This window comes from Schistosoma haematobium, chromosome 1, assembly GCF_000699445.3.
Source record: "Schistosoma haematobium chromosome 1, whole genome shotgun sequence".
Lineage (NCBI taxonomy): Eukaryota > Metazoa > Platyhelminthes > Trematoda > Strigeidida > Schistosomatidae > Schistosoma > Schistosoma haematobium.
In genome coordinates this window covers 8658217-8685825 of record NC_067196.1, presented here as the reverse complement: position 1 = coordinate 8685825, position 27609 = coordinate 8658217, and the positions used below count along the sequence as shown (strand labels likewise).

The 27609-nt window shown below is 33.4% G+C and overlaps 1 protein-coding gene across 1 annotated transcript in view; it reads right to left on the bottom strand.

Annotated features, from left to right (window-relative positions):
- BIRC6_1 (Baculoviral IAP repeat-containing protein 6) overlaps nt 1–27609 on the bottom strand; it is a gene marked incomplete at both ends in the record, with an annotated part of 80954 nt that overhangs the window by 22045 nt on the left and 31300 nt on the right. Inside the window, 11 exons of the mRNA XM_051218379.1 lie at nt 2241–2737; nt 4234–4549; nt 7049–9030; nt 10446–10928; nt 11585–12001; nt 12300–12811; nt 15524–15630; nt 18444–19110; nt 21148–21393; nt 23546–23711; nt 25669–26308. Of these exons, the coding sequence (XP_051073062.1) occupies nt 2241–2737; nt 4234–4549; nt 7049–9030; nt 10446–10928; nt 11585–12001; nt 12300–12811; nt 15524–15630; nt 18444–19110; nt 21148–21393; nt 23546–23711; nt 25669–26308 (6033 nt within the window). The remainder of the gene's footprint in view (nt 1–2240; nt 2738–4233; nt 4550–7048; nt 9031–10445; nt 10929–11584; nt 12002–12299; nt 12812–15523; nt 15631–18443; nt 19111–21147; nt 21394–23545; nt 23712–25668; nt 26309–27609) is intronic.

Genomic DNA, 27609 nt, shown 5'->3' with positions numbered 1-27609 from the left:
ACACATGCACACAAAAGAAAAGAATTAATACATCATTAAGTAGTATATAGTTTGAAATGTTGATTAATAGTAGTTATTTAGATGAACATGATGAGATATATCAATAAAAGCCAACTAAGAAACTGTCGTGAGATTAGTCTGACTTCAAAAGATTGGGTTTATAATGAGTGGATGAAAATAGTTCTCCTCTATGCCTACAAAACCTGGCCTCTTCGAGTTAATAATGTTCGACGACTCTTTACATTTAACCATTGTCGTCTCCGAAGAATACCTGACATCCGGTGGCAACAGAGCGTTAGTAAGTCTGACATTAGATAAGATTATATGGGGGGAGCGGAGTGTCGATAATTCAATTAGTATCATCATCTCAAAACACTGACTTCAATGGCTTAAACATGTACATTGTATATTATTTCCAGATGCTAGGGCTGGAGGAGACATGATATGAAAGGTAAGTGTACAGGACTGAAATCCGTCAGTTCACTAAAATTTCTCATCGAGAATCATAGAGATAGTGCAACTCAGTGACTCAGGATGAAAACCAGTGACGATTCAGCTGTCAATAGGTAATATTGAACCTTATAACAGGGAGAAATCTTAGTTGTATATTTAGAAAAACTGTTACTCTAAATAAATACTATTTCTATCCAATTCTCTATTGATTGTACTACCAATCCGTTATTTGTTTCTTCAAAACATTATCATTTTATTTGTATGACACGTTTTTTTAAAATATCTGGTTGTGGCGGAATTTACAAAAAGTAGACAATGTTAATAGGAGTGATTGCTGATAAAAAAAATGTATAGGAATGTAGATATAATTTCTAATTTATTTTCAAAAATAATGCATAATGTAAATTCATTTGTTGTTATTTAAGCACAATTACTTATGAGTAGTATTTCGAAGAGTGAAAGTTATTAATACCAGATAACTGATGAAGTAATTATCTCTACTGAAAGCATATAGGTCCTGATTAATTTTACATAATACTAAATTAAAATTGAATACCTGGAACAGACAGTAATTCTACTAAGTGAAAGGTAATAGAAAATAACATATTTACGGTAACTTATATCCAATTAAATACAAGATCCAATAACAACAACAACAACAACAACAAACATAGAATAACCTAGTGGTGGTATCGCAGACTGTGAAGCAGAGTTCGAAAACACCAAGAAGCATTAGTGTAGGAATGGCTTACTGACGAGCGACAACTAGCACAATACCAGGATTTCTTTCCGATTACACCTTCAACCATCTAACATTTCAATATAGTACACGTGATTTTGAGTCGCTTCGACTAGTAAGCATATGGTAAATTGATCGACAGAATTCGATCAATACTACGAACTAAGCAAACATGATATTGGTCACTATTCCGTGATCAGTTAAGGTAGAATTTAATCCAAATGTAGTAAACCTGGAAGATGTTAGTAACACAAGAGTAGATATTGATTAGTGATCACATGTAAGCAACCGCTAATTTATTTAAAAGTAGCAATATAAATACGAAGTTCCAGTCAAAAAAGTAATATACTTAAATGTTTGAAATATACACTACTTATGATTTTATTACTAAATATAACGAAATTAATTTGTAAATAACAAGATAAATGTTACTGCTGACACTGATCCATCACAAAGTACGAGACAATGCTATGCTGTTTGATCCAAAGTGCTAATCTAAATGCAACGCAATCCATGGGCTATGACTTGATATCGTTGCAAAATTTACTCTGGTCTTAGTTAGCCAAAGACAATTAAAAGGAAGTTTTGAATTTTACATTTCTTGGTAGCTGGTATTCATTACCACGGTATGTCTATAATTTTGAGAAAGTAAATACAATTGAGTTCAAATGAAATTCGATCGACAAAAAGCAGCTGATGATATATTGGTTAGTATTAAATGGCTGACTAGTATAAACATCTCAGTCAAACAGGAAGTTAGTAGCGGTATGAATTATCCAGTGTTATATTTCTGACCGTGACATGGAAATAAACCCTACAAGAAACATTCATCCCTACAAGCTTACAGGTATCTCATGTCAATGAGTATTGAAATCTAGATGGTAAAGCTAAATGCCGTGTATCTATGATCATGAAACAGATTAATTCGAAGCTGTTAAGAAAATTAGAAATGACGTCACCTATACAACATCATAAAAGATCAACGTAGTGTCCTGGCATAACAGTAGAACAATACCTATTTGTGTAACTGAAAAAAATGCAAACTAACCCTGATTTGATTTCGACACACTTGTGAATGATACATCTTCACAATTTATTGTTAAGTCATCGTCGTTATTACCATTTAGTAATTTGGTTAATATATAATTAGCAAGACTATTTCTACTACCATTATCTGTATTAACCAATAATCCAAGTAAAATACGTTCACACAATACAGCTGATGAAGGACATAATTTCCAAAACATATCAGCTTCATTAATATAACCGATAGGTGAATAAAACCATTCATTTTGTAATATCTTATTTTCATTATCAGATGAACAATCACTGGTAAAATTATATATATGACTGATCATTTCAAAAATTTGATTATGACATGTAACCATTTGTATTAATTGACGTGTACACATTGATAATTTTTTATCTGAACTAACAATATGTAAACAGTGTAATAATGAATTGATAAATTGATATGAATAGAATATATTTGGTAATAATTGTGAAAGCATTTCATTATGTAACAGATGTAATAAAACAATTGGTCTGAGAAGAAGTAAATAAAAAGAAACAAGAGAGAAAGATTTTAAAAAATGTAATTAAGTGATCGAACGTAAAAACATGACAATAAATTAATACTAATTGCAGATATTAGTAGTACTTACATAACATTTCATGTGAGGCAATATATTTGTTATAGTTAGAATAAAATAATAAAACGTCTTTAATAGTATAAACCAATATTTGAGTTAAAATTAGGTATGAAAGGTGATTAAGAAGCAGACTAAAATTAACTCATTATAGTTGAGTCTTTAAACTGGAAATTTATAATTGAAAGCTGAATGTGTTGTATGACTACTGAACAAGCACTGATCTGTCCTTATGAACAATACAAGCATATATACACATAAGGTAGTATAGGTTTGATTTTTTCCAAAGGAAAGATTTAAAATGAGTTGATCACTACGCTATAATCAATGTCATATTCGTCTTATCCTGTAGTGCTGATCGAGAGTGGGGTGGGCCCTCCCTCCCTCTCGAAATGCCCTCACACGGCCACGCGTATACAGCCTCTGCCAGGGAAGTCCCACTCATTGCCTTCTCGTGGCGGGCGTGATGTTTACGAAATTGAGAGGACGGAAAGCGAATGTCCGTCGCTTTATCCGAGTTGGTGGACATGGAGAGTCCACCTAGGGGAGTTGGAAAACCCTGATTACAAACCAATGGTGCACATGGGCTCCAGTATCCTGAAGGAACAAATGGTGTATGAATCAATCGTTGGTGACCGGCTATCATGGAACTGCATCTCCTTACGATGCTCCACTACCTTGTGGGTCAGACATTCAGGTCAAAGGCTCGGGGTGTGGTCCCCTAAGAACACTACCTGCTTCAGTCTGGGCACTTAGGCAGTATCACAGCCCTTACAAATATCGAATGAGATTTATGTGGCGCATATGTATTTGGTGCCTCCTTGTACCAATATCTATGTGTTAAAATAAAAAAATAAAATAGTAGTGCTGAACGAATTCAATCTATCAAGTTTTGATGTAGCCACTAGTCTTAATGTATCAAATAGCTTAGTGATAACAACTCTGACTGTGAACTTAGGTGATCCTGGTTTAAATTCCACACTCAGCAAACCAGTTTCTTAAAGACTGTATGTACACCTTACTAATGAATGCATACAAGTACGAAACCAAGTTCGAGTACAGTTTTCTGTCGATTGCCTCAAACCACTTAACAATTACAATCTAAAGTGATTTACTATCAAAATGTTGATCACTAAGTACCAGTGTCCTGAGGGTATTGTGTACTTGTAGCTGGGTAAACAAGTTCTGGACTCAATACTGACAGGGACTTGGATAGGCTTCTTTTTAACTGCTAGTAACAACTGAGCGATGCTACCCGGTGTTCAACTGTTTCTCAACCGAAGTATATATATGGTGCGAATTATTTGCAAATTTATTTATTAAAAAAAACTATTTAGTTAAAAAAACGAGGTCGGTAATCGCAGGAAACAAACAAACGTGTAAACAACTCACCTGATTTTATTTAACGAATTCTCAACAGCTAAGTTATTTGCATTTGTGCAGCTATTCTCACAAGTTTCTGTGAACAACAGCCTATTATCATTTGCGTGTCTTCCTAATAAACGTAAAGTGTTCACACGAAGAGTTTTATTGTAATTCTGAGCATGGTACAGTCTTATTAAAACATGTGATACTAACCGTGGTGGAAAAGTGATCGTACGAAGTTTTGACAATGACGACTTGTTACTTTTATGTGCACTGATAAATGTTCGTCGAGAAGCACCAGGTAAATCACGATATAGTTCCACCTCAATAGTTACACGACTGGCTATAGGAGAAAAATCATTACGAAAAATAGAAGTTTTCTGTAAGATTGTTTGTAATAAAATTATTTCACAATATACATACATTTCAATCCAATCAGTTAAAAACATGGGCCCATACAATAAAAAAATATGAACTAGAGAAATAAGTCTGGATTCAGTATGTAGGACTATTTTTGCGAATACTGTTAAATTTTCATAATTCATATTACAGACTAATCTTATTTAAATCACCAATGAAAACCGGGAAATAATAGACAACCCCTTCGTCTTAGTATGGGACTTCTCTGTAGTGGCCATCCACGACCTAAAATTGAACCCTGTGCCTTTGAATATGCTCGTGAACTTCTGATCTCCAAACCACCAAGTCGAAATCTAGTAGTGTCCATGTCTAACCTTGAAAAATTCGTTATAATACACAACCACCTTTCAATCATAATAATATTCAGATAACTACACAACAAGAATGATTTTTATCAGAAGGCATTTTATGCATAATATAGTAATTTTAATAGTTGAAATCATGAGTCAATTGAAGCTAGACCACGATGGAAAACCTGCAAGCACTGGATGGCCGTTTCGTTCTACTGTAGGACTCCTCAGCTGAAGACAAAGACGGATGCCGCTCAATTTCGAGGATTAGTTAAGGTTAGACATTAACACTGTTGGATGCCGGCTCAGTGATGTAAAGGTTAAGTGCTCACGCGCCAGACCGATCGGTCCTCGGTCCGTCCAGTGCTTCCAGGTTTTCCATAGCGGTCTAGCCTCAATTGGCCTGCTACTCCGGCAACATCGGTCAGACTGTCCTGCCCTCCATGGCCGGTAGCGACTGATCCACCAAATGAGGCGGAAGTCCGCAAGGAACTCCAACTCTTGAAGCGCTACAAATCACCTGGCCCAGATGACTTACCTCCGGCTCTTTTTAAAGACGGTGAAGACTTTCTGGCTAAGGAATTGACGACGTTGTTGACAAAGGTTTGGGAACTAGAGAGTGTACCAACGTCATGGAATGAGTCGATAGTTGTCCCTATCTTTAAAAAGGGTTCACGTCGTTCCTGTAACAACTATCGGGGGATAAGTCTACTTCCGATTGCGTCCAAGCTATTGGCTTCCGTTGTACTTCGTAGGCTGTTCAAAACCCGAGAAAGATTGACTCGCGAAGAGCAGGATGGGTTTCGTTCTGGTCGAGGATGTATTGATCATATCTTCACCCTCCGCCAAATGTTAGAACACCGTCATACTTATCAAAGGCCAACAATCGTAGTGTTTCTTGACATCAGGGCTGCCTTCGATTCGTTGGATAGGACTGTTCTCTGGGATTGTCTATTGAAGAAGGGTGTGCCTGAGAAGTTTATTAACATCCTAAAAGCCCTATATACAAACACCTCAGGCAGAGTGAGGGCATACAACCACCTCTCTCCATTGTTCCATTCGAGCAGTGGGGTTAGACAGGGTTGCCCAATCTCACCATTCCTCCTCAACTTTGCCATCGATGACATTCTGCAAACAGCTCTGATGAATGTAAGTAATGGTGGTGTGGATCTGTTGCCTGGAGAAAGACTTCTCGACCTTGAGTATGCGGATGATGATATTGTCTTACTGTGCGATAATGCCCAAGGCATGCAATCCGCACTTACTCAGTTGGCAATCAGTGTCCGTAGGTATGGTATGTGCTTATGCCAATCTGTCATCTTTGGCGCCTTCGTGATGTTAGTCTGGCTGTAAAAGGTCGAATCTACAACGCGTTGGTGAGAGCAGTTCTGCTCTATGCTTGTGAAACCTGGTCTCTCCGAGTTGAGGACGTTAGACGACTCTCTGTGTTCGATCATCGCTGTCTCCGAAGGATTGCTGACATCCAGTGGCAACACCATGTCAGTAATGCAGAGGTTCGGCATCGTGTGTTCGGGCACAGAGATGATAATTCAATTGGTGTCACCATCTTGAAACATTGACTTCGGTGGCTTGGACATGTTCTACGAATGTCGTTCCAGAGAATTCCACGTCGTGCATTATTTGCCGACTCTGGGACTGGTTGGAAAAGGCGGTCAGTGCATGACATGGTGTCGTGGCATGAAAGAAAGCGGCAAAGGACTGGCTTCTGTTGGTCCTTCACGACTGCCTGGTTGGGGTCTGAGAGATGGTGCTACACAGTGGCTAGAGACGTTATCAGATATGGCTCAGAATAGAAGCCAGTGGCGATCCTGCTGTAACCTTCTTTTACTTTCTTCACAAAAATTGGTTGTTTCTTCCTTAACTGAAAGATTTCTTCCGATTGTACCTTTCCGTTCCCCCATTATTACTATTATTACACTACCTTACACCAATCTCTTCCTTATTGTTCTTTTTTTTTACCCTCATTACCTTTTTTTCCCTTCTCTTTAAATTCTCATTGTTTTGTGTGGCGCATATATATTGGCGTTCTCTTGTACCAATATTCATGTGTTCAAATAAATAAATAATAATTAATTGACTCATGATCTCAACTATTAAAATAATGATTTTACCTGATTGAAATGGATTCATCACTGACAACTGTACACATTCTAATTGTACTAAAAATGGAAATCTTACAATAATCTGTAATGATTCTTTATTACTATGAAAAACAAAATTAGTTTTAATAAAATCTGACAGATTGAAATTTTCCGGAATTCGATTTGATGAATAGTTATTATCATTATTATTATTAGTATTATTATTGGTATTATTATTACAATCGTTTACATCATTTAGAAGATTTGATGTAGACATTATTTTTGGTGCAAATGAATATGATGAAAAACCTAAATATAATGGAAATATAATATTTTCACAATTATCATTATGACTATTCATAATAGATAATGTTTGACATAATGATGTCATTTGTTCATCTAATATATCTGAATAAATAAAAGATATAGGCGCAAAATCAATGAATGATTTATGATAATTTGTCATTGAAGTACAATACATTTCTTCATTGTTATCATCAAGAATATCATCTTGACAAGAAGAATTAATTTTCATAGGTTTATGTTGATTCGATTGAAGTAAATTCATACATTGACAATTAGTATTAATATGAGTTGATTGTTTTGGTTGTAAACGTTGTTGATAAGGATAATTGAAATTGGCAATATTTTGATAAAATTCTAATGAAGATTGTTTGAATAAATGAATTGGACCAAATAAACCAATAGGTAATGAATTAGTTAAATATTGAAAATTATATACAGATGATTGTTGATAATATGGAATATTATAATGAAATGATTGTTGTAATAAAGCTTGACCTAATTCAATTGCATTGATTGTATATAATTTTGTATTATCAAAAGAAAATAATGTAGAAATAATGGAAGATGAAGATGATCTAATAGATTTGCGATTATCAGTATCATTTATAAAAGTATTGAAAATAATATTTGCATGATTATTATCATTATTATTGTGTAATTCTAAATTAGATTCAATACATAAAGCTAATAATAGAAATAATGGGCATGAATTTAAAGGAATTGGAGATATAAGCGATTGTAACAAGTATGTTTTGAATGTAACTGTAGATTTTGACATTACCATTGATGATGATGACGACGACGAAGAATCCATAGAATCCAAAGATTGCATAACAATAATTACACAATAAAATAACCAATCACATATACTAAATGGTTTAAAATGATTAATAATTAACTGAGTAAAATGTTTCAATGTTTTCCAACCATTAATCATACAAGATAATGTAATCATTGTACTCATAGGTGAACTGATATGAGCAAAATTTAATGAGGATATAAATAATTTAATATTTTTGATAAAAAATACTTTTATCTCATGTTTATCATGTATATTATTGAAAGTTTCTGTTAGAATTCTACAAAGATTTCCAAGAATCAATGCTAAACATTTATCATTATATGTTTTATTGGATAGAATTTGTGAATACATTCCACTTGTAGAGCATAAACCATATAAATAACAACAGGTTAATTGTCGAATAAATGATGAGGAACAATTTGATAATGGTGTAGTAGTACTAGTAGTAGTATTAGTAGGAGTTGAAGATTGATCATTCGGATTTTGTACAATATTTTTAGAAGGATCACTAATTAATCTTCGTCGTATATGATTGCTAGTTAATGTGGACCATAAGGTGAAATTTTTATGACATGATTCATATTCTTCATCGACAACAGTAGTATAACATGAAAAACATAACAAATAAGCCCTATTATTATTCATTGATGATTGTTGATTCAACTCAACAAGCTGACCACATAGATAATTTAATAAAATTTGTACAAGTTGAAGTAGATAATCCATTGGTAAATTTGATATTGTATGCATGGAACATGTGGTGATAGTTGTTTGAATTTCATGTTGGAGTGAATCAGAATCATTATTATCACTGTCAACAGTGTTTGCTTGATTGAATGATTTAATACGTGAACATATAGCTGCTAAAAGAACGGCTTGTAAATCACATGGACCTTCAATAATTCTATTTTTAAGGATAAAATGAATATAACAAAGGAAAAACATAATAATATAAGGTTATAAATGGGGAAGATATTAAATTTCAATAAATTAAGCTGTAGTTATACGTAATGATGACTGAATTCAAACAACTCTTACACCCCCAAATGCTCTAGTACGGTTGAAGGTGAGGAGAGTCTGCCCTCTCTCACGAAGTGATCTCACATGGCCACGCGTACACAACCACTGCCAGGAAAGTTCTACTCACTGCCTTCTAGTGGAGGGGGTGTTGCTTAACGAAGTTGAGAGGACGAAAAGCTAATGTCTAGCGCTTTAAACGGGTTGGAGTTGGAAAAACCTGAATCCAAATCATTGGTGCCTATTGGCTCCTGAGGGAACAAATGGTGTATGAACCTAATGTCGGTCACCGGCTACCATGGGACTGCATCTCCTAACGTTGCTGTACTGCCTTGTGGACCAGACCCTTAGGTCAAAGGCTCGTGGAGTGGCCTCCGCTAAAAAACAAACTGGTTCGGTTTTGGCACCCGGTCAGTATTTCAACCCTTACAGAAATAGGCTGACAAAGTGTGGCGCATACATATTTAGTGCTTCATTGTATCAATGTTTATGTGCTTAAATAAATAAATGAATACACCCCCAAACACTTTAATGACAATCATTAATATTCTCGAGAAAAGCTTTACTTTGAAATTACACTAACATCGCAGAAGAATTGTGGTTAACAATCCCTTCTACACTATGGTTGGTCATTTATTACTGATAAGAAAAAACGAATGTTTATTAATTGATAATAACTGAAGGAGAGTGTTCAGATCTTCATGTTGTTTCCTTGTTAGATAAGAAAAATGAACTTACTTCATACATATGTGGTATATTTTGTAAATTCGCAATTGTCTTATTCAAATTAGTTACAATTGGTTAAAAAAGTTCTATACTATCATATGTAGTCTAGCTGTCTAACGGAACAGGAAAATGTTTTTCTTTTAAAACTCACTTTATTGAACTGTGACGTAGTGAATACTGAAAAACTAGAGACTTTCGAAATTATTTTATGAAATAATTATACGTAAATATTTATCGACAGACTAATAGAAGTCAAGATTGTTTTGGTCTTATGCATATCAATGGCCAAAGCTTAAGATGCTAAACCATAGACGTAGTAGTATAGAATGAGAGAAGAAATTATAACGTGGAGTGTGAAAAACGATTTTCCTCCTGATATTAAATAACATTCAGCCATAAAGTCAGTTCTTTGGAAGGGAGGAAGTAAACATTTTTCCAACAGATGGACAAACGAATCAACATATTGAATAATCCATTTCTTTAGTATACAAGTAAAAATTACTTAAAGTATGGAAAAGAATATTTTAGAACAATTTTGTTAACCTAAAACAAACAAAGCCATTTTTAAAAACTTACTGAGCTGAAGTATTTGGCTTTGGAAACAAACCAATTAATTGGTCGAGACAAAATTTATCAAATGGATGACAATCAGAATTTATTAGTTTCACTGATGAATATGCAAACCATGTGAATAGTACTTCTAAAGCTAATGTACATGAACGATTTACACCATTTCTTAGTGAATAATCTGTAAGTATAGTGTTTAGAAATATTGAAAAACTTGAAGATTCTAATATGTACAGTCGTAGATCTGATGATTCAGCTGATATTGCCAAAAAATGAATAGACAATGTATAAAAATTACGCAAAAATTCAACAGATTTTGAAGATAGGTAATGTTGATCACTTGTTTGTGTCTTTTTCATTGATTGAACAAAGTTTTCCAATAATTTTAAGACGTTTTGTAAACTTTCAAACTGAATATTTATTTGAAGATTAGCCTTTACATAACATTGGCATTTTTTAAAAGTTTCATCATTTGAAGTAAGTTTCCAGGGTCTATAAGTAAAAAAAAAGAACAAGAGAGGAGCGAATTAGTTTATAATGGCATAAGGTTTTATATGCTCGAATTCGAACCAAATAGTTTATATGAAGATTACTGACAGCACTCTTAGGTGGGTTCAGCTAGAAAACCTGCGAATTACTGATATGTTTTAACTAATAATTCAATGCTGTATTGAATCGAATTAAATTGAAGGCCTGTCAATAAGAAAATATGTTAAGAATTAAAGATATATGTCAACCAGTTAGTCATTAGCAACGTAGGAACCGGGATATATATGCATCGGCATCACATCAAGATCGAGATAAAAATTATCAAGGTGACTATAAAAAGTAGTGGTAGTAAAAACACTAGATAGAGATTTTTTGAGAACAGAGAATAAGTCGGGAGAATAAAGACAGCAAAATAATTTTTTTAAATCTGAGAAAGGAGGAAAATAAGTAAACGTATGTGAACTATTTCAAGCACTTATGAACAATAGCACCGATTCATTAGTTATGATCATTTCGCGAACCTAACAATCAGTTAAGTATACACTTACTAATATGGATCATACCAACAATCGACGACTTTATAAATTTATATTATGTCCAAGGTTCGCTCACATCAAACTTTTTCACAACTTATTTCTACATAAGAAAATTCAACTTACTTGAAATTTGGTTCACCAACAATTCCACAGAATAGGTACAAAACATTTGTAAGATATGGATGTTGACCAGACAAATTATCATGAACCGATTGTAGCTTATTATTATTATTCAGTTGACCAATAGATTTAGCATCTTTCAACATGAGATTGATACATTCAGAAAATATTTCACATAATACAAAATGACCATTGTTGTTTGATGATGTTGCTAAACATGTATTAAGTCTGTTTCTTTGTGCATGATTATGATCAATGGGATGTTGATCAAATGGTTTCAGTAAAATAGACTGTGCTTTGTTCAATAATTGGCTAGGTAATAAGTGCCATAATAAATCTGTAGTTTGTTGTAGGTGATAATTTACCACAGAATTGTTTGGATAAGGCCATGATTTATTTTGAGATTTATGAAGATCAATACTAAAAAGAAGCAAAAAAGAAATAAAGTAAGAAGAATATTAAAGGTATAACATTGAAAAGAAATATTGTAAATGTAAATGATGTGAACTGATAGTCTGTCCGATAATTAGACAAAATGAGGTCATAAAAACTCTAGTCAATATATTCTATGAAAAATCAATTTGGATCATGACATTTAATTCCTAAGCAGTTTCGAGTTTCGTATATGATTATTTCAATCCAGTTCTCTTTACATAAATACTACAATTACAAATAGCAAAATTAAGGAATTGAAAATCACAATGTTAACATTTTATACCTTTCAATATTTCCATAGTTATCTGTTTTTATGGTCTGTGGACAATCAGGAATGCATTCACTATTAAGAGTAAGGCATAAACATTCAATAATCATATCATTCAAAAGAGACGATTGATCACCAAGACGTTGACAAAAGTTAGTTAGGAATTTAAAAAGTGCAGATTCGTAAATATTTCCATCGGGAATGAAACATTGACGAATTCGATCACCTGAAATATGCCAGCAGATACGACCAAGTAGACGACAGACAACAAAACAATTCTGAAATAAAATTGACTCTCTTGACATTGTAGAGCTATTATTCACAGATGATAAATTTAATAGATTATTTAAAAATTTTAATGTAACATCGGTCAAAATCTGTAATAGTTGGATTAAAGAATTTTCAGTGGAAGACTCATCATCACCAAACATACAGAGAAATCGTTGTTGAGGAATTTGATAGGTTTCCAGAGGAATAAAAGATTTGCTAGGATAGGTATTGGTTTGTTGAATACCTTCTGGGATACACTAGAAAATAATAGGAAGATATAAAGGAAAAGAAATACTAATATGTGCAAATAACTGAGAATTTCTTGAAAATCCAGTTTTCTTCTAAAAAAAAAAAAGAACATTTACACTTATTTGAAAAATAGAATCAGGGATTATACATGAAACTACAGATGAAAAAAGCAATATATTACTTATCACGATGAACAGATAATATATACATAGACGATGAGTTATACCCGAACGAAGAATAAATGAATGGTAATTGCTAGGAATTATTTATGGACTATTATTACATATATTCTTATTGGATAATTATTAAGTACCTAGATTATATTCATATCCGTATTTTTTTAATCATAAACTTTCATTTGACCAATCAGCTACCAGTATACGATTAACTATTCTTCATTTATTCCCAATTTATCAGTTACAGTATGTCACACTCACATATACTTTTGGCTTGAACTTATATAATTATTATTTCTCATTTTATGGTGTGATGTGGCATGATTTACTTGTATCTAAACAACGTATACCTGAAACATACGACTCATATGGAGGAGGTGAATATTTGTGTTCTGGACTGAATGGAATGGGTTAGGCGACAAGTTACTATACAGAGGACCAATAAGGACTCAGACTTGAATCAAAGCTGCTAGTGCTGTTTTAAGACGTCATTGTTTTGGCATAGGGACATGATCAATAGGATTCAGTATTCTGATTAGCGAATCTGTCACGTGATATTTGACTGGTCATAGGACATCACAGGATGCGAAATTGAACATGTCATAAAAATTACTCACATCGATTCCTGATCCACAGATCCCTGTACAAGATATAGCTTAAGATTTATATATTTTCCAAATTATTACACACAGTACATGAAAAGACTATTTCAACAGAGCTTTCATTTTTTGCAGTAAACAATACAGGGAGATCAAAGAACTTTTCTGAAAGGAATCTTCTCATATTTTAATTATATTCAGCATACTTCTTAGTAAGTAAATTTGACGAGAATTACATCACTCTTTTTACGTATTAGGTGTTTGTAGGTTATCTCGATAGGAACCCGCTTATGATTGTTTGAATGCTGCTGTTCAATATAGATATTGAGCTAACTGGCATTCGTTAACAAGGCTCACTTGAAATCTTGTAGCAACTAGGGCTTCACGTGATATTCGAAACAGTTTTAGCTAGATCAATGAACGGAGATATTAAATACTGAACTCTACAGATTATGCACTCTATTTCGTGTACTTTAACTTAGAAAGTTCTTTTAGAAAAACGAACTAATACAACAAGTTGAACCAGTTAGCATTTAAGATTTACAAACAACCATAGTCACATTACAATAAACATCAAAAAATATTTCACTAGACTATCAAATGTGTATCAATTATAGAAAATTGTATTAATTAAACTGTTGGCTAAGTACTGATACTAATTATGAATTATTCGGAATTTTTTAGAATTTATTCAACAAATTATCTAATAATAGTGTAGAAAGTTTGAAGGGATTATTGAATCTTTCACGTTTCTAATTACGGAGTAATTTAGTTAGACAACCACTGAAAAGCAAGAAGTGTTGGACAGTTGTTTTGCTCTAGTATAGGACTCATCAGTAATATGCATACATGGCTTCATCGTGGATTAGACGCAGGACATTTGATCTCGCGATGACCGTTTAACCTCCAGACCACTGAACCATGTCATTAAAAAAGCAGTTACCATTACATTCAATAGAACATAACTGCGCTATATCATGAATTGATCAAAGTTGAAGATGTACGCTTTCGTGTACCAGCTAAATGCTCACTGCGAGCTGAAGGTTCTGATTTAGGTCTTCGATAGGGTCACCGAACTATTATTAATAAATTATTTAAATGAAAAAAAAATCCGAAAAAATCACAATTAGTATCAGGACTTAGCAACGGTTTAATTATTACAATTTTCTATACTTAATAAACATTTGATAGTTGCGTGTAATATTTGTTTCCTAGTACGCCATATAAATCAATTAACAATCCTAGGAACTTTTAATAATTGAGATCATGGGTCAATCATAGAAAACCTGGAAGTACTGAACGGCCGTTTCGTCCTAGTATGGGACTCCTCAACAGTGCCCACCCACGATTCTGCCTCGCTATATTCGAACACACGACCTATCAGTCTCGCGCGCGAGCGCTGAGTCGGCATCCAATGGTGTTAATGTCTAACTTTAACTAATTCACGAAAGTGAGCAACACATTCACCATTGTCTTCAGTGAGTTACTATCTCACAACTAACCCGGTCGAACTCCACTGGTCACTGCTTCTCACTAGAACTCCATGGTGGTCTAGTTTCAATTGACTCATGATCTCAACTATTAAAATTACTATAATATCCACCAAACCTCTTAATATTAATTCTGGAAACCTTCAATAAGTGTAAGAACAGTGGTAAAAAAAAATAACAAATTGCGACGCATTACCTCTGTGTTTAAAAAAAAGAATATTAAGCTTAAATGTTGAACAAAAATGCTAAAATAACAGAAAGTTCGCAACACTCATTGTCTCTATGTTTATCAACTATTACTTTTCATAATGTTGTCTTTTTATGTTGGACATGTTTTAGAGAAGAGACAGACAAAATTAAAATGTGTTATCATTTATTGAGCTTGATAGCTCTACTTCGATAACATTCATAGGAATAATTTTACTGACATTTTTCTTTAAAAATAGAAAACTCACCCGTCGCATTAATACTGATGTCTGTGAATCAATATTTCGTCGAACAAACAATGCTCCCAATGGGAATAAATCTTTCTGAATAATTTGGCGATGATAATCACGATTAGCTGAAATGATAAAATATGGAACATTTAAAAAGCGTTCGTATTCAATAACTCCGAGGAACAGATCATGATGTTAGTTAACATAGTTTACAGATGGTCGCAGGAGTAAAAGTCTATTCACTTTGTATTTTTTCATTTGATTTTAAATTTATGAGATTCATTCATGATTACAGTCTGTTTAGTGATACTTTCCGAGGCAAAATCTTGATCTTTTTACTTACAAACAATGGACAACGGATATGTATTTGTTATTCACTCCGTCGTTAAAAAGTTGAAACACCGTTCCCAAAAGCTTTTCTAAACAACCCACTTAATCTCTCTGGCTGGGAGTTCATTACCATCCTTAAGAAGAATCAGGAATAAGTCAATTACCCCTGCGAATTAAAGCGCTTCACGAGTCTAGTAAGGTGGATAAATCCTTACTAACCATGGAGGACGAGACAGTCTGATTTATATTACTGAAACAGCAGATCAGCCGACCTGTTCCTCCAAGAACCCAATCCACTATTCGAGACACCGTCGAATCTTATTGATTCGCGTCCTATAAACTTCATAGTTTGTAACAGTGACATCAGATTTCATCTGCCAGTGGCTCAGAAGAACTTAAATATCTTCCGATAGTGAGCAGATACTACTGCTGCTTCTAATTAGATAACGTATTTCGAATAACAGGTTTCTCAGTTGTTACAACAATTTTATAAAGCTTACTTACTAAAGAAAATACAATTATCATCACACTCGTAGTTTACCAGAGTAACCTATATCCCTCAAGTATTTGTATGGAGCTTGCAGAAACCTAGTTTTATTATTATTTATTTATTTAAACACATAAACATTGGTACAAGGAGGCACCAAGTAGATATGTGCCACATAAATCATTCGATTTGTGTGAGGGCTGTGATATTGTCCGGGTGCCCAGACCGAAGCAGGTGGTTTTCTCGAGGGACCACACCCCGAGCCTTTGACATAAAGGTATAACTCACAAGACAGTGGAGCATCGTGAGGAGATGCAGTCCCATGGAAACCGGTGACCAACAGTTGGTTCATACGCCATTTGTTCCCGCAGGATACTGGAGCCCATGTGCACTATTGGTTTGGAATCCGGTTAAAGCGTCGGACATTCGCTTTTCGTTCTCTTAATTTCGTAAACAACACCCCCGCCACGAAAAGGCGGTGAGTAAGACTTCCCTGGCAGAGGCTGTATACGTGTGGCCGTGTGAGAGCATTTTGAGAGGGAGGGCAGGCCCACCTCACTCTCGGCCATACCAGGGCAGAGATTTTTTGCAAAGCTCCTATTTTCATTATCTTATACAAATGCACTCAGGTAGTTCAACTTGGCTTTCCGATACGTTTATTGTGCATCACAACTAGTGGTACCAATCAGTTTTTTTTTAAATCAATGAATAGAGATATACAGCTGTAACTAACTGATTAAAAGTCTAAGCCGTCGACTATTTAAAAACACCAATCTACCTTATATTATAAACCGTGTGAACAGTTACTAAACATTAAATTAGTACGACTAAATGTTTCAATTAACTAAAAATGTTAAAACGTACTATTTAAGGTGAATTGTAACAAGATTGTTATACCTTATTTATGCATGAAATTCAATGTGAATACATTTTCCACCATACAGAATAAAAAATAATTGATTAATTTGAATAAGGATAGAAATTACTAAATAACTTTGATTATATCTATTAAACTTGCAAAGAAATATATGTATATTTAGAAAATATTCAAACACATTGAAAAGAAATTTACTCGTTGTTATTGAAGAAAACAGAATGGTGGCTCAACTTTCAACTTTAGTGGACCCTACTCATAAAAATTGTTTATACGTAGTATATAGCCCAATGTGGCATCGAAACTGAAACAGTCATCAGACGGAGAGATCAGTCAACTGAAAGTACGAAGCAGATAGAACGTTTAAAGATAAGACGAGAAAATTGTTCAGATTGTAGAACACATTGAAAGATTCTAATGGATAATTGATAAATATACATTCCTTCTGCCAATTGTCATCATCTATATAACCACTTATTCTCAAGTTTGAATCCTGTTCTTGTTATAACAATTTAAACAACAGAATAATAATATCACTAATAAATATGTAGTATAAAGCAAAGTACAAAAATCTAATTGTATTTGGTAAACAGATTGATTAAAATAAACAATTAATTTCAATAGTTGAGATCATGAGTCAATTGAAGCTAGATAACCATGGAAAACGTAGAAGCACTGGACGGCCGTTTCGTCCCATTGTGGGACTCCTCAACACTGTGCATCCACGACCCCGCACCCCGCGAGACTCGAACCCAGGACCTATCAGTCTCACGTTTGAGCACTTAACCACTAGACCACTGAGACGGCCGGGATCCGACGGTTTTAATGTCTAACTTCAACTAATCCACGAAATTGAGCGACACATCCAATATTGTCTTCAGTGAGTTACTATCTCACAACCGACGCCGTTGAACTCAACTGGGCACTGCTTCTCACTAGAACTCCAGGATAAACCTCTTGAAGCCAGTCACTAGTGAGCATATGTTGATTAGTATCAGAACGGGTTTTGTGGAGATTGTAATAATTGTAATAGTTGAGATCATGAGTCAATTGAAGCTAGACCACTATGGAAACGGCCGTCCATTACTTCCAGGTTTTCCATGGTAGTCTAGCTTCAATTGACTCATGATCTCAACTATTGAAATTACTACAATCTCCACAAGACCCCTTCTAATAATAAACAATTAAATTGAGAAATATTAATGATTTGATATAAAACGAGAGAAAAAAAAATCAACAAAATGTACCTGCATATTGAGTTGATAGATTAGCTAAATGTTCTAAATGCCATCGATAAAATGAAACAATACACAATTGATATTGTGATAATAAATTATATTTATAAATACCATCAGTTATTTTAGTATTTATTGTTTGACAATAAGGATATATAGCATTACATCGATCATTATTATATAATTGATGAAAATAATGCCATTTTAATAAACCATTTATATCTATTTGACCATTATATGATAATTGACGCATATTTAATACTGTTAAAAAATCATGTAAAGATTTATGAACAGTAAGTAGAGATGAACAACCATTTTCTATTATTGTATCAATAATTATTAGAATATTATGAAATGTTTCCAAATTAAATGAATCCTCTTTATTATTCTTATCTATGGAATCCCATATATCATGAAGAATGTATACAGAAGTATCAAATAGATCATTAGACATTCCAGAATGGATTAAACGTTGTAATATAGCCCAAAATAATAGTTGTTGTCTAGATTCATTAGTAAATGCAATTTGTAAATCATTCAATTTTGTTATTGAGAAATTATTTTTCAATGTAGAAAATTCATTAATGAATCTATAAAGATAATTATGATCAGTATGATGAATTGGTAAAATAATTGAGTTGATTTTCATAAACACCGGCATTAATCCAACTGTAAGAATCTGTTCACAGATAAAAAAACACACGAAATAATCAATTTCAATATAGAAACTTGCAATAAAATTAACCAAGACAAAATATATGTATAAAATAACCTAAGAGACTAATATATATATACATATCAGTAGCGTGTTTCATATTAACAAAAATATCTAGTCAGTCAGCTAGTCATGAATAATTTACAATTTATGAGTCACTGAATTAGTGAGTTATGTCATGTTATGTAATGTCATGTCACAAACCTAAATGACTTGTTATTGAGTGCACTAGGCTAAGATGTTATGTGGTTACAGACAGTGCTAGTCGGTACTTGTCACCTAAGTATACTTGGAATTTTTTGGGGAAACAACGTTCTCGTGTGAGATTTGAACCTGTGGAACCCAACGTTTTTGTTGATGAACACCTATCTAACAGCCATGAATAATTTTGAAGGTGAGGTAAATGTACACAGAGTGAAGTCCTTCAAAAATTTCATCCACATAAGGAAATGAAATCAACAGAGAATTTAAAATAATAATAGAATCTGTAATTTTAAAGAAAGTAAATGAAAACCAATGAAACTAAAGAATAAAGAGCCAGTCGGACGATTTGATCCAAAAAAGCATAAATAGACAACTTATGCACTGGATGGAGGCTAGTAATTCTACTCTTTAGGCTTAAGCTCTAGGTGCAAAAGAGATACGTGCAAGCCATTATTCTTCTATGGCCCTAACACCTAAATTTTCATAAATGGTAACATGATTTTATGGTATCCACTTAATATGCTTTAGTCTTCTTAATTCCAATTATTCTTTATTATCACTTTCAAGTTTTTGATTTATTCTTCATCCTTCCTATTATCACATTTGATTTCATCTTTTTATTTCTCATTAATTCTCGATTATTAAACAATTATCTTTAACACATGATATGAAGTAATTGTGCTCCTATTCTTCAATAGACTATTTTATTTGTAAATTAACCATAAATAGGATTGTACAGCTTGAGTGAATGATATAGCTGGAAAGAAAATTCTTTGTAGAATCATCTCAATTCTTGAATAAAAGGTATAGAGTAACATATTTTAACTCAAGTACCGGTTGTAATCTATAATAATTAATCCTAAGTATTAACATATGGGAAAAATAAAAACGTCAATGAAGAAGAAATATCATTCACACTAAAAAAACTCAATTGTCAACTGGATCCAGTAGCTTAGTTGTGTGCAAGAGGTTGACATTTGAAGAGAGTTTTAAAATGAACACCAACACTGAAACTCATCAGAATGAAATTTAGTTGATAATTTCCAAATAAGAAAAAATGTTTATCATGAATTTTACTTTTAGTTCCGATAAAACATATTTAATTAAGATTCAAGATTCAATAGAAGATAAAGCAATGAATCCATGTACTCAATTCCAATAGATTTAGAATTATGTTAGCTGATGTCGTTAACCGTAAATGACAATTAGTTTGTAGACATTAATCAGATATATTCCACCTACTGAAACAGCTCAAACTAATAATCAATAACTTCATGAATTAATCCCTAGTTTTGATTTAGCCACCTCCAGCCTTTTTCTTTTCCTATCCTAACAGTAATTTTACGTGGAAGTTGGCAATGGATGAGAATCGGTGACACATGTCCTAATCACCAGAGCGTAAATGACGAAATACTGACAATGAATAAACAGCTATCCAGAGTCTAACTATGATTAACCCATGTTGTAAATTGTGGAAGATAGGCAACATTTTCTGGTCATAAAGTGCCTAGAATTGGTAAAATCTATTAAGATTATTATAATCGTTGTACTGAAATATTTTTCGTCAGTTACACGGCTAAGAAAACTAGGACATCATGAAAATCAAAGTAGTCTGGCTAATTATTAATCTGAAGCTATCACACAGGAACATTTATAGATTAGAGATAAACACCAATAAAAAATGATAACCATCTATGAAAATCTAAATTAAAATATATGTTATCAAGAGAGAGACTTACAAAAATAGACAGTCTTTTTTTATTAAGAAAAAACAAACAAAAAAGAAACATAACTTACTTGCATTGAACGACTACCATGAATAATCATATCATTTAAAAATGTTGTACAACATTTATCAACATAATTTAAAAAGGTGTAATCATCATCGTCTAATGGTGAAACTCCTGTTGATTGGGTTAATAATGAAAGAGGTTCTATCACTGACCAGATTTCATTTGCATGACTTAACAAACACAGTAAACAGTGTTCCAAAACATATTTCACTTTATCTGGATACAAATCCATTCTTATCTGTTCATCAGACTAAAATTAAACAAAATGGAGAAATATATGTATAGAAAAAAAGATATCGTTAAAGAAAAAATCTTAAAGACAGAGATGGATGGTGGCTAGTAATGGAATCTACGGTGCGCGTTTCGTTCAATTTTGCACTCATTAGCTGGACTTCACTGCTAGCCATTATCCAACTCTGCTTATAAAGTTTGTCAACTAACGCCAATACCGAGGTAATCCGCACAGGATTCATATATGGCAAGAAGAGACTGATCAAAAACAGTAGTGTAAATGATGATGACGAAGACTGAACATAGAAGATGGGGATCAAAAAGCAATGTACTCAGGGAAAGAAAAGTATGAAAATCAAGATATTAGAGAAGATAAACGGAATACACACCCGTGACAATATAATCGGTCTTGATCTATGTTATCGAAGGTCTCTAATCTACTGACCAGTAAAATTTCAACCAGTTGGTAGTTTGTACATGCCAGAATGCCTCAGAATGACAGTCAATGACTTCACGGATTTGTGCCACGTCATGGTTCAGTCAATGTAACCTTTTTTCAACCTACCTTCGAACCAACCAGAATGAGACGTCGAAGTAGGCATTATGGACTAAGAGCTAAAATTGTTTTCATAAGGATTTTTAAAACCTAATTTATATGGAATACGACTTCGAAGAATCTGTAATGTAAGTTTAAATTCAATTAACTTATTCATCAGGTACTTAAGTTTGAGTCACTTTTTAAGTGTAAAGGCTAATTGTACGATCCAGCTGTCAAATCAAAGTGATTGGAGAGCGGTTGGAAGCCAGGAATTGGTAGTTAAAAGTTAGACGCTTTAATTACTCCGCCACCACCAACTGGGATAAATCGATGTGAGCGCGTACAACAGATTACCGTGTGATATTTAATAGAAAGTAATTGCAGAGTTTGTATGGTCGCGTTATTTTTTGGAAAATTAATCCTATTGGATAGTTAAAAACTGTAAAGTACCAGCGATTTCGAACTTGAACGCCTAATACTGACATTTTAACTTCTCCCTGGTTCCCAAGAAATCTCTTAAACTTGAACTCTGAACGAACAACAAAACGTGGGGAGTATATAAAGAAAATTTACTTCCAAGGTTACTTTAGATACAAGAACAAGAACATTCGTAGGTCTATGGGTAACTTTGGTATCTTTGAAGTTTCTGGAAATATGTTAAGTTCAGTAAACAAAAATCGGTACTTTTCCCGTGAAGAGTTGATACATAATTCATTGATTTTCTTGATTTATTTACAGTTTCCAGTGAACGCTAAATGAACAGTATTTTCAGCCCTTTTCTTAGCTTTAAAAGACCTTCTCGAGGAATAGTTGAATGCTTCAAACATGATCCTGATTAATTATTCAATAATTCAATGACAGAACTAATTCATTACAACATCTATTAAATTAACTGAACAGTGACTCTGCTATCTGTGATGTATTCAGTTCTGAACAGGAAAACAGTCTTGATAAGAGTTCATTTATCAGTCTGATAACCATAATCATCATCTGTCCAAGAAACTAAGTTGATCAATTATTTTCTGTAAGACAGAAAAAAAAGTTAACAAGACGAATAGTAACAATTACATAATATTTTTTTGATTGAGATCATGAACCGATCGATGTTAGACCATCACAATTGAAAACCTGGAAGCACTGGACGGCCGTTTCGTCCCATTGTGGGACTCCTCAGCAGTGCGCATCCACGATCCCGCGAGCGGGATTCGAACCCAGGGCCTTCGGTCTCGCGCGCGAACGCTTAACCAACTGGACCACTGAGCCGGCATCCAATGGTGATAGTTTCTAACATCAACCAATCCACGAAATTGCGCGACCAACTTCCGTTGTACTGAGGTTGGTTGATGAGAGATTGGTTGATGTTAGAAACTATCACCATTGGATGCCGGCTCAGTGGTCCAGTTGGTTAAGCGTTCGCGCGCGAGACCGAAGGCCCTGGGTCGAATCCCGCTCGCGGATCGTGGATGCGCACTGCTGAGGAGTCCCACAATAGGACGAAACGGCCGTCCAGTGCTTCCAGGTTTTCAATTGTGGTGGTCTAACATCAATCGGTTCATGATCTCAATCAAAAACTTAATAATCTCCACAACCCCTATACTAATTACATAATAATAATGGTTAATAATTGACAAACCATTTGATGAATTCGACTCTTATATTCACGCAGTTTTTCAGGTTGATATATTTTTCTTAAACGATTCAATGTACGATCTATCCAATTCAACTGATATTGTAAACTATAGCATTGTTTATATAGTGATGATATTTGGATATTATCACTATCTAATGATATACTGGATCTATACACGCAAAAATAAATGAAAAAATGGAAGATAAACATATTTAACAGAGTCATAAAGAAGATGAACAGGAGATTACGATATTGTACCAGTAGTAGTGGTGGTGGTTAAATCCCGAACTTCCCTAATATAACAAAGGGAGAACCCAGTCCCATCAGAAAGACTAGAATAAACGTTGTATTCAGGTTGGATTGCATACAGATATTAATTCAATTTGAAAAGAGAATGAGAGAAGTCACATCACGAACTGCTCCACATTACCCGGAGAATTGATTGAAAACAACCCGAGAGTATTGACTAGTTGTTATGTCATGAGCTTGCGACTTATCGTACAATTTATCTTAATTAAGACAAAATGACAATATGTACTCAAAATGTGCATGTTTTAATGGAGACTGATCAATAGCAGTCCCAAATATTAGGAATTTGAAAAAACAAACACTGACAACTACATTATTATTATAGATGAAACGCAGAATAAAGTATGGGTTCATATACCGCTTTTTGAATATACTTTAATTATTGAAGGTTTATTAGTAATCCCCAACAGTTTCAACCTAAATCTACGTGTATCTATGTTGAAAACCGGAACCTCCTGGTTCAAAATTAAATGCTTTATTCATTTGAAGAATAGATTTTTACTTAACTTTTTTTAAATGTACGATTTATATGAAGTTTAGTCAGATTACAATGCAAATGGAGTAAGTATAGCTCTTTACACGCTCCTCCAAAGGTAAGATTTCCAGTTTAAAAAACATACTACACGTAGTTAAATTAAGAAGCACTGGACAGCTATTTCGTCCCACTACGGGACTCCTCGGCAGTGCACAGTCACGACCCAACCAGCGATCGAACCTAGAACTTTCAGGTATCAATGTGAGCACTTAATCATTAGACTAATAAACCAAAATCCAATGGTTTATATGTCCAACTTCGTCTAATCCGTCCAACCTTCCTCCAATGTCATTGGTGAGTGACTACTTTATAAAGACGTGGTTGAATACAATTTATGATGAACTAATATATTTGATAAATTCAAATTACGGAACGAAAACGTACAATGAAGTTTCTAAAAATGTTTGAAAATGGCAAGAAACAGATGTAAATCAACAATTTTTATCAATCACGTAAAACAGTACTAAGATTATTACGTAACATAAACATTTTATTTTTCAATACTACTACTATCACTATTAGTAATAATACGATCATATATATGGGACATTTTAGTGGATTTCTTGGCTTAATAGCTTATTGTCGAGATAACTCATTTGTTTTTGAACTGCAAGTTACAAAAGTTCGAGTCTCAATGTGAACATTAGCACTAGAATGTAGAAAGTACACCCAGCTGATGAGCACAAAATAAGATGAAATGTGAGTTCTGAATTTCATTTATTACACAATCTGTAAAAACCCACTTTTTTTTCTAGTTTGTTCATATGACTAACTCCAATGCAAACATATTTACAAATACATCAGAAACAAGGTTCAGATAGAATGGTGGTTGGAGGTAGTCAACAGGAAACCCTGGATTCGGGTTTCGTACCACTTGGCACTCGTCAGCAAGGTGTACCTGTAATCTTGAGGGAACTGGTTCTCCCTGACGGATTCGATCCTGTATCACCCAGCTTCAAAGTCAGAGACGTTACCACTGGGCTATCCGGGCCGCGATCGACCTCCTGTAGGACTGAGATGTATTCACAATTGATTGATCACTGGGTGGTGATCAATGTCATGTGTGTCAAGTCCTTCTTAGTGCAGATCGAATGCTATCGATCAAGGTTCATTCACTTCACCATAGATTATCGACTAGATATAACAAATGATGACTCGCATCAGATTTTTTTTCTCCTTTTCTAAATAGTATACAATGTATATTTAGTTTTATTTCATAATATCTAATTCCATTTATTATCTTTATTTATCAATGAAGTAATTGAATTGTAAAAAAACTTACATTTTTTTATTCTTATCAAATTGGTCTAATGTATTCATTAAACATTGTTGAATTGAAATGTATTTCATTGTTTTATTTAATACAATACTTTCTAAATATTGTATTAAATCAATACTATTAGAATTTGTTTTCATTAAAGGATGTATAAATTGTTCCCATATACCATTTTGTCCAAAATATGCACCTAAATGAATACGTGCTTTAGTGAATGGACAATCTAATCGACCAACTATAGAAATATGTAAATGAGTAAATTTAATTGGTGGATAAATATCACGTAATATTAAAGCAGAATGACTTATATCAGTAGATACAGCTATTAATTTTGTAGAACTTATTGGTTTCTTGAATGATTTATCTATGAATATAGCTTCTAATGTAATACATTGTAAACAAGGATTCATTGGAATAATTAGATCAGTTAAATAATTTGTTGATGATGAATAAGTACTAAATGTAACTGAACGATGTGCACCTGGATGCATACGAGATATTACTAAATGATAAGCTTCAATGGAATTAATGAGATGAGATATGATAGATGTTAACCGATGATTTTCATTATTAGTTTCAACTTGTGATTCATTGAATTTTATTACATAGGAATTATTATCATTTATTGGTAATTGTTCACCAGTAACTGTAAAATGTAAAAGGAAAAAAATGTATTAAATTACAGAAAACTATTTAATAAATACACAAAAAGGAAATATGATTTAGACAGAAAATAGACGAGCGGAGCTCATTTATCAAATAGGACGAGTGTAGTGGTTAAGGCATTCAAAAATGAGGGTTGAAGTTTCGAGTTCCATGTCGCCGATTTTGCTTTTGATGAGTTACACAATAATCATTACTTCTCCCACGAAAAAAATATGATTTAAAGTCAAGTACACGAATCTGTATTTATTAATTGCGTAAACTGCGCGATTACCGTTACCAAAAATTGGAGACATTGAATGTATAAGCTTAGAATACATTGAAGATAAATTCACTCTCATATTTTTATATTTCGAAAATGCATTCTTTCTTCTCAATTTATATTGCCTATCCCAAACTTTTTCTAATACCATTGATACTGTTAATAGTTGTATTACTATCGCATTTGTCTTCGTAATTTCATCCAACTGTAGTGATATAGTGTAGCAATTTGAACTGATGAACATAGATTTCAGGTGTTACGTTACTTAGGACTAATGTGTTGTACCATCGTTATTATCACCAATTATCAGTTAAATATTAAAATATTTGACTTGGAAGTACACAGTATATGTGATGCTTGTTCAAACTGAATTAAATGAAGTTAGGTTCTAACTTGTGACCTATTGATTGATATCCCTGTATCGTAACCACCAGATTATTCGCCTCACTAATCTGAATATATATATATACTCAACAGTATAAAAGCATTAAAATTCTTAAGTAAAATAAATAAGCGGAATTTATAGTTAACTATTAACGAGAAACATAGTAAAAAGGATTACTTCTCAATTAGAGTCATTATACCTACATAACGGTAATTTTATTAATTTATTTTTAATATAATTCAGCAACTAAACATTCACATGTTTGTATACTCAATTCTGAGAAATATTTAATGACTAAAGGTTAGTGATTTTATCCAATCACCCAAACTGATGTAGGTGATATGAGTTTCGAACCACTAACCTAATGACATTCAAATTGAACCCATAAATTTTAATTACAAACGAGATATTCCCTATGGCCAGTATACTGTTCAACCAAAAAATTTATGGAGATTAAAATTAGAAACTGAAAGATGTACATCCATTTTGATTACAATGAGTGAAGTTGTTAATTTAGGTAGCAGTTTACATTTTCCAAGAGTTTCATCGACTGTAATGAATTGAGAAGTGACATTTATATTCCATCTTTTTACTCTATTGTCCTAGTTTGAATATGGCTGTAATTTTCTCATTACTT